This window comes from Silene latifolia, chromosome 10 (genome assembly GCF_048544455.1).
Source record: "Silene latifolia isolate original U9 population chromosome 10, ASM4854445v1, whole genome shotgun sequence".
Taxonomy (NCBI): Eukaryota; Viridiplantae; Streptophyta; class Magnoliopsida; order Caryophyllales; family Caryophyllaceae; genus Silene; species Silene latifolia.
Genome location: NC_133535.1, coordinates 125,747,955 through 125,756,490, shown reverse-complemented (window position 1 = coordinate 125,756,490; position 8,536 = coordinate 125,747,955). Strand labels below are relative to the sequence as shown.

At 38.2% G+C, this 8,536-nt stretch overlaps 1 protein-coding gene across 1 annotated transcript; it reads right to left on the bottom strand.

Annotated features, from left to right (window-relative positions):
• Positions 1-276: 276 nt before the first annotated feature.
• Positions 277-8,043, bottom strand: LOC141608166 (uncharacterized). The gene is made up of 5 exons (XM_074427529.1): positions 7,947-8,043; positions 7,691-7,754; positions 976-1,471; positions 610-832; positions 277-502 (listed from the first exon to the last, which is right to left on the bottom strand). Exons 1-5 carry the CDS (start codon positions 8,041-8,043, stop codon positions 468-470), a joined length of 915 nt encoding a protein of 304 aa, XP_074283630.1. The 3' UTR covers positions 277-467.
• Positions 8,044-8,536: the final 493 nt, after the last annotated feature.

Here is an 8,536-nt window from a genome sequence, read left to right as displayed (position 1 = left end):
TTTGCTTTCCCTTAATGCAACTAGCACAAGTATCAAAATCGGTAAAGTCTAAAGTACCAAGTATCCCTTCCTTTACCAATCTCTTAACCCTCTCAATGGAGATGTGTCCCAATCTCCGGTGCCATAACATAGAGGACTCCTTATTCATAATACTTCTTTTTAAACCAGTATTAACATGCATAGTGTTTTGAGTGGTATCATTTTGTAAATTAAGACAATATAAATTATCAGACAAAATACCATAACCAATAACTTTAGAATTTTCGCAAAACTCGAAACCAGAATTCGAAAAATTAAAGGTAAATCCAAACGGTACAAGCCTTGAAACTGAAATTAAATTCCGAGCAAAATTCGGAACATAAAATGTCTTTTCCAAAATCAAAACAAAACCACTACTCAAAACTAAACTGCATGTCCCTACGACCTCCACGTTCGAGCCTATCTGGTTTCCTGAATAGATAGAGCTTTCACTTGCCACTGGTTTCCGCAGGTTTGTCATACCCTGCAAGGTATTCGAAACATGGATTGTAGTACCAGAGTCAATCCACCAAGTATTATGAATAACATTAACCATATTAGATTCATAACAAACAAACGCATGAAAATTACCTTTCTTTTTAAGCCAAGCCTTGAACTTTATGCAGTCTTTCTTCATATGTCCCTTCTTTTTACAGAAGAAACATGAAGACTCCTTCTTAATGGTCGGCTCAACAGACATCTTACCCTTTCCCTTATCCTTATGGTGACCCTTCTTAGTACTAGATGATTCTTTATTAGTACTAGTGGTTAGGTTCACCTTTTCGCCCTCCTCCAACAACAATCTCCCCTCCTCCTGAACACACATGGTCATTAATTCATTAAGAGACCATTTGTCCTTATGTGTGTTGTAAGAGATCTTAAATGGGGCATATTGTCTTTGGGAGAGAACACAAAATGAAATGTACCAGAAAGAGTCGACATAGTAACTTCCAATACCTTAAGTTGGGCTGCAATATCCCTCATGCGCATGATGAAATCACGCACTCCATTAGTGGCATTGAGCTTCAAAGAAGTAAATTTCATAATTAAGGTGCTTGCCAAAGCCTTATCGGAAGTTTCGAACTGTTCATCTACTGCTTTAAGAAGGTCTCGAACTTTAGTATGCTGCTCGACTGAACCTCGGATACTAGCACACAGTTTTGTCTTTATGAACATCGTGCAAATATAGTTTGATTTCTCCCACTTTTCACGATGGTCTACTTCATCTGGTGTGCTAGTTTCCTTTATCTTAGCCGGTTCATCATGTTGTATAGCATAATCGAAACGCGTGAATCCTAAATGCAATTGAACTCTTTCCTTCCACACCTTAAAATTATCACCAGTTAATTCAGGAACGTCTATTTTGATATCATAGGAACTTCCAGGTAAACTTGCTGCAAATTTTAAATATACATGCTTAGTAACAAAAATTTGAGACTTAACTTTATCACAACTTACCAATGTAAATTATGCTCATATGAATCTAGTGACATAAACTTGCCTATGGGCTAAAGTCTACTCAAATTAGATGCATAAAAAATTTAAACTTTATGATGAAACTATCAAATTATATTCATTTCTCAACTCCTGTGGGTATATTAAGAAACATAATTCAACATAACATCCTAATTAATCACACAAATATAATAAGAGTCCTGTGGGTAAGTCTCATCACATTACGTACAATTAATTACAATAAAATGTCTAGTTTCCACATGCGATTTCGTATAAAATTCAATCAATTAGAGATGTTGTGGCTACTCCCTAACTAATAAATTTAAAATCACTTGACATTTAAAACATTAATCTAAATACTTAACTCCATGTATATAGACTAATTAACTTCAAACTCACACGTAATTATAACAGTCAAGGTATAATAGTACGTTACTGCCAAACCAAAAGAAATGCAGAAGTACTGAACAATTGAGTTAAAACATGTGAGCATTGACATTGACTACTCACTATAAACAGCCAAAAAGTCCATCTAACATCCATTATACAAACATATACGTATAACAAGATTAAAGGACAAACTATAAACAAACCACCAAAATCAAGCACCTATGCACAGGACCAAAAAAAAAAAATGTATGGACCAGTTAAAGATAGGCCACATTAAATAAATCATATATTCCATAGATGTTACTTTATCAAACCATGTGAAGCACTTTATTAAAAAACACACTGACATGTTGATATACTTCACACATAAGAATAAAGAATAGTATAAGTAAAGGGAAAAGGACAACTTGTTATAAAGGGCAATAAGGCCAAGGACTTTCCATAAATCAAAACAGAAGCAAACTTTAATCTGCTTCAAATCAGACGAGACAAAAATTGGGAAAAACTTCATCCCTAACCTTTGTCTTTCTCCATTAAACCCAGAAAAACCCAACACAAAAATTTCCAGATTTTAATGGCAAAAAAACGGAACAGATTTAATCAAGCCAGACAACCGAGTATCAATATAAATCCCAGAATCCGACAGAAAACGAGAACATCAAATCATCACATATCAATCGACGGAAAAACCGAAGTCGGAAATACAACAAGCAAGACAGAGGCGATATACTCGCTCTGATACCAAATGAAAGTTTAATTCAATTCTTAATCATGTATATTCTAATTACTAAATGAATATACGAACAAATAAAATGCGGAAGCGATAAATAAAGATCGAGAATAAAAACCTCCAGCCATTGCTTATCGGTATTCCTGAACAGCTTTTAAAACCCGAATAAGAAATAAACCCGTTTCCGATATAAACCTTTGCTGCTGTAAAAAAAACCCGTTTGCTTAGTGTGCCTTTTCTGATTTCGGTTCCGAACCCTCCTTCTCACTGATTTAGATGGTGTATATTTTCTTAAGGGAGAGTAGGTTTGGTGACCTTATTAATCAGGAATTGTGTTGCATTTATACTAATCTTGCCATCAAAGATCAGTTAGAAACATGGAGAAATGGGTGGGTGGTTGACTGAAGAAGTGGGGAGACAAAATAGGGCAGTTTGAGTCCATATTTTGACTGCCAAAATAATGGACCACAACTTTAGTATTTTCAGTAACTGAAAAAATCCAACATTTATTACATCATCAATGGCGGAAGCTCCATCAACGGCGGCGCCGATCAACTTCGCCGCATTCCTTACTCTGAAGCTCTCCACCACCGGTCTTCTCCGGTCACTTCATTATCTCTCCACCGAGATCGCCGCCGTAAAAGCCGCCATGTTTAAGCGAAGCTCTATCTCAATTATTCAAAACCAATTGTACTTCTTCATGGATATGAACAATTTCTAGGGTTTGGTTTATATTATAGACAATTTTGACTGAAATCATCAATTAAATCTTCAATTACTTCTATAAAAGCGTGATTTATCTGTTGCTTGACCATTCAAAAAGACAAATTTGTTGAGCATAGATGAAAGGGAATAGAAATTGATGAATTGATTGTTAATTTTAGAATTGAGAAGCTGCTACTTTATTTTCCCCATGGCTGGAATGGAGGAGTAAAGAGGACGAATGATATTTTTAATGTCAGGCTTTGTTTGTTTTTTTATTTCATCTTAGTCCGTTGTTTTCCCTTAATCTAATGATCCATATTTTAAAGCACAAACTCACAACTCACCGTAAGAATCAAACTCACGCGATCCCGCCTCTCTCTCTCTCTCTCTCTCTATATATATATATATATATATATATATATATATATATATATATATATAGAGAGAGAGAGAGAGAGAGAGAGAGAGAGTCAAGATCCGGTGAAAACGAACACTCGGTGAGAACGACCCAACTCACTTAACCTCTATTCCCTCGTCATTTCCAATTAAATTCCCCCAACCCAGTCACTTAATTCTCACATAAAACACACCCCAATATTCAACAAACCTCAACTTCCCTCAACCACCACCAATAGTCGTGATGTCTCCCTGACCGCCGGCAACGACGACTTCCTGACCGCCGGCGGCGAGATTAGCCATAATCAAGTTACCGGCCATCTTTTAATTCGCATCCTTTATCCGTCATCTAAAATGTCGGTAGCCTTACCCTTCCCGACTCACCCTCACAGCCATTTACACACCTGGCCGGCTTTTGGTGATCTCGTCGGCGTCATCTAACATCGACGGTGAAGGTCGATGGTTGTATTAGATCTGAGGAAGAAGTGTGACTGTGATCAGTGGTAGGTGGGAAATTAATGTGGACATCGAATGAGTAAACAAAAGATGGCAAGTCGCCCCGGCACCTACCTCACCTCGTCCCCTTCGTTGATTTCCCGTCTATTTCAATGCATCTTCAGTAATTTTTTATGTATCCAACCATTTTTTTAATGTATCTAACAGAGAGACACAAAAATAATTACTAGTTACATAAAAATTGGTTTGATATACGTCAATAGGGAACCCAGATACACTAATTTCCCTTCAAATTTTCCGACAACATCGGTGGTCCCTCAACTACCACAGTCGACCCTCGCCGGCGTGATGTATCCCGTGGTGACGGATCTAATTTGGTCTTCAACTACATTAATAAAGAATACAAGGTGCGATTGGTTCACCGGTGATGTCGACGTAGTGCGTGGTATCGCCGGCGCTGTGGTGGGGTCGCCGACAACGTGGATGGTGGTGGAGACCTCCGGCAGTGGGTGTGGTGGTGAGATATTTAATAGGACGGGTAGTAGGAAATAGGAATGTGTTGTGTAATGGCCAGTGGAGGATATGTTAATTTAATAAAGCCCCTTAGATTGTTTTTAATTCTATGGTTCATGTTCGTTCTCACCGAGTGTTCGTTCTCACCGGATCCTAAATATATATATATATATATATATATATATATATATATATATATATATATATATATATATATATATATATCATGTGAGTCATGTTTGCCTAATGTCAATAAAGTGTCATGGTTGTCATGAGTCGAACATGCATGTTGATTAATTTGTACAACTCTCGAAGGTATTTATATAATTTTGTATACTATTTAAAACCGCCTTAGAAAGATAGGGTACCATGATCATAATTTTGTTGCATAATTGGTGTGATCGCATAACAAAGTAATCGATGACATGGTTGCTAGTTGGTAATGGTATATCTTGTGGTGTGATACACGTTTTCATTGGTTTTACGTTTATACGAGTCAAGTTGTGTAATGTCAAAAAGTATATTATGTCATCATGAGTGAAGGTTTGCTTTGCAGTTCGTACGTAATGTCAATATGGTATAATATGTACTCGGTTTGTGGGACAGGAAAGTTGTTTGATGGTGAACTTCGGGGACGAAGTTCCTTTTTTAGAGAGTAAGAGTAATGTCGCAAAGGGAAAATGACGCAATTATAACAATTTTATAGTGTTTTCATGACATTTTAAAGTATGTTGAATCATTGTTTGGATAATTTTATAGTAGTTATTGTGTAATTGAGTAGCAGTTTATAATTGTTGAATAGAATAGCATGTCGTAATACTTCATTTTAATGAAATTATTCGTTATGTTGTCATGAGAATTAGATGTTATTAGCGGTAGTAGAGTTGTTATCAGTAGAGTTGTGTTGTGTGGCTAAAGTGATAGAGTGGAATGAATCGCATATCGTTGTGAATCAATGGTAGGACCGTTGTTTTGTATGTTTTGTAATTGGTAATCGTTGTCAACTAATGGATGAAAGTATAGTATGATAGTTGTGTTGGTGTACGCTTGAATAATATTATGTAGTAAATGCAAATGATAGTCGAGTTAGTCGTTCTCGTGGTTAGTATGTGTTCAGTGATTCAAAAGGAAGCTGGTAATTCGCTGAGAGTCGTGTTGTGTATTGAGTGCTAAGGTGGATGATGATGATGTCTGATGAGCATACGTAGGGGGATGATGTTCTCAAACGATAATGTTGACCTGTGTCGGGTAAACGGTGGTGTAGACCTTGGTTTCGTTGTCATGTGTCGCGGAGGAGGATGAGTCGAACTTCGGGGACAAAGTTCTTTTTAAGGGGGGAAGACTGTAATACCCGTCCTTTTAGGGACCCGTTGACTGACCTTAGACACTGATCTTGACCCTGGAAAACTTACGGGCGATGTCTTGTCACGATGTGAGCTTTGGGTTGTGTGGGACTCGATCTAGCTGAGGCTACTCGATCGAGTAGCTTGGGAGCTTGATCGAGTAGGGGTCACTCGATCGAGTAAGTTAGTTACTCGATCGAGTAACGAGTTTGCAGCGGGTATTTATAAATCGTGTTTCGTGAAACCTCAAATCATTTCCGCTTCTCTTCCCTAAACCTAGATGTCGTATCTTTTTCTTCCCTTCCTCATAGTTCCTTCCTTTGAGGTCCTTGAGGATGTTTATGCCATGGGAATGGGTTGCTTGAGTCGGGTAGCGGTCTTGACGCTGGATTGCTATGCGTAGGTACATCGTCGTCATCATTATTGTCGTTGTTGGTTTTTCAGTTAGGGTTGTAGTGATAGTGATAGATGCTTGTACTGTTTGTATAGGTGTGTTCTTGGTTGATTGATATCATGTGATCGGACGCGAAGTCGCTGCGGTTTGCTAAAGGTAGGTTCGCCTACTCAGTACTGTTGGTTGTCTAGAGTGTCGTTTGATGTGGTTTGGTCCTTGTAGTGTCGGTATGGTTGACTGGTTGTGGTAATTGGTTGGTGTTGTGTTGTTTTGTTTATCGTTGTTGTGGTACATCTGGTTGTCATTGTTTGTCTATGGTTCTCGAGGTGCGTCCTCGGCTGAGTGGAGTCACTTGCGGGAGTGGCTTCACGCCCGTAGTTCGTCCTCCGTTGGAACCCGTCACAGAAGGGGATGTGGACATTAATGGACATGGGTTTATCGCTCGGTATGATGAGCGGGGCTTAGGTGGCAATGGTTGCGGTCCCCCACTGGCAGGGCTGGTCCAGTGGACAGTCGGTGACGGTGATTGGTTGGTTGGAGATCTGTGTGTGTGTATGATTTGTGTACTTATGCTGTGTCTGTGGTTGTTGGTGTATTTCCTCAGTTACTGACCTTGTGTGGTTTGTCCGGTTGTTTGTTTCTGTTGTGTCTGCCGTGATCCCTTATGGTGAGCAGTCAGTCTTAGCAGGTTGTGATCTGGATGTTAGCTGGGTGCTTGGCGGAATGAGTCTCTCACGAGTCACGACAGAAGTAGTTCTTATAGCTGATAGTGGTTTTGAGTTGTATCTTATTTATATCAGTAGTTTTGTCAATCGCTGTAATATAACTTAATTGTTCATTTATCGGCATTTGATTATTACTGTCCTCGGGCAACCGAGATGGTAACGTCCTTATATGCTAGGGAAAGTCTTGTTAAGGCTCCTTGGTATATGGGAGTGTTACACTCTAGCCAAAGCCTTTGTCAAAATATCTACCCATTGTTTTTCTGTGCTACAAAATTCAAGTTTTATATTTTCCTTATCGACATGGTCACGTAGAAAATGGTGTCTAATATCAATATGCTTAGTACGAGAGTGCTGTGCTGGGTTTTTGGAAATAATTATAGCACTCGTATTATCACATAAAATAGGAATACATCCTACATCTATACCATAATCACATAATTGTTGCTTAAGCCATAAAAGTTGAGAACATACCAAAGCAGCAGCAATGTATTCAGCTTCAGCAATAGATAAGGCAACTGAATTTTGCTTCTTTGATCCCCATGTTATAATACACGGTCCAACAAACGTTGCGATGCCTGAAGTACTTTTTCTATCAAGCGAGCAACCTGCGTAATCTGCATCTGAATACCCTATGAGATCAAAATTACATCCAAGAGGATACCACGGATACAATTTTGACGTACCAATTAAATACCTCAAGATTCTCTTAACTCCTATCATATGCGATTCTTTAGGGCACGATTGAAATCGAGCACATACGCATACACTAAACATAATATCTGGACGGGTAGCAGTTAAATAAAGGAGTCAGCCAATCATACCTCGGTAAGTTGTTTCATCAACAGACTTACCATCTTCGTCTAATGTTAATTTCTTGTCTGTGACCATAGTAGTGGACATAGAATGAGAGTTTTCCATTCCGAATTTTCTGATTAGTTCCTTGATGTATTTTTGTTGGTGCATCTTAATTCCTTCACTTGTTTGTTGAATTTGAAGTCCAAGGAAGAATTTGAGTTCTCCCATCATGCTCATTTCGAATTCTGAGGTCATCAAACTGAAAAGTACTTGCATAATTTGTCATTAGTTGAACCAAAAATAATATCATCAACATAGATTTGCACAACTAATAAATCGGAATCGTCAGATTTTAGAAACAAGGTCTTGTCAACAGATCCTCTCTTAAAGTTGCTTTCAAGCATAAATTTTGATAATCTGTCGTGCCAAGCCCTAGGAGCCTGTTTCAAACCATATAATGCTTTATCGAATTTATAGACGTGGTTTTGAAACTTGTTATCCAGAAATCCAGGAGGTTGCTCTACAGAGACTTCTTCATTCAAATAACCGGTAAGGAATGCAGTCTTAACGTCCATTTGATATAGTTTCATTCCTTTGTGAGCTGCAAAGGCTATTA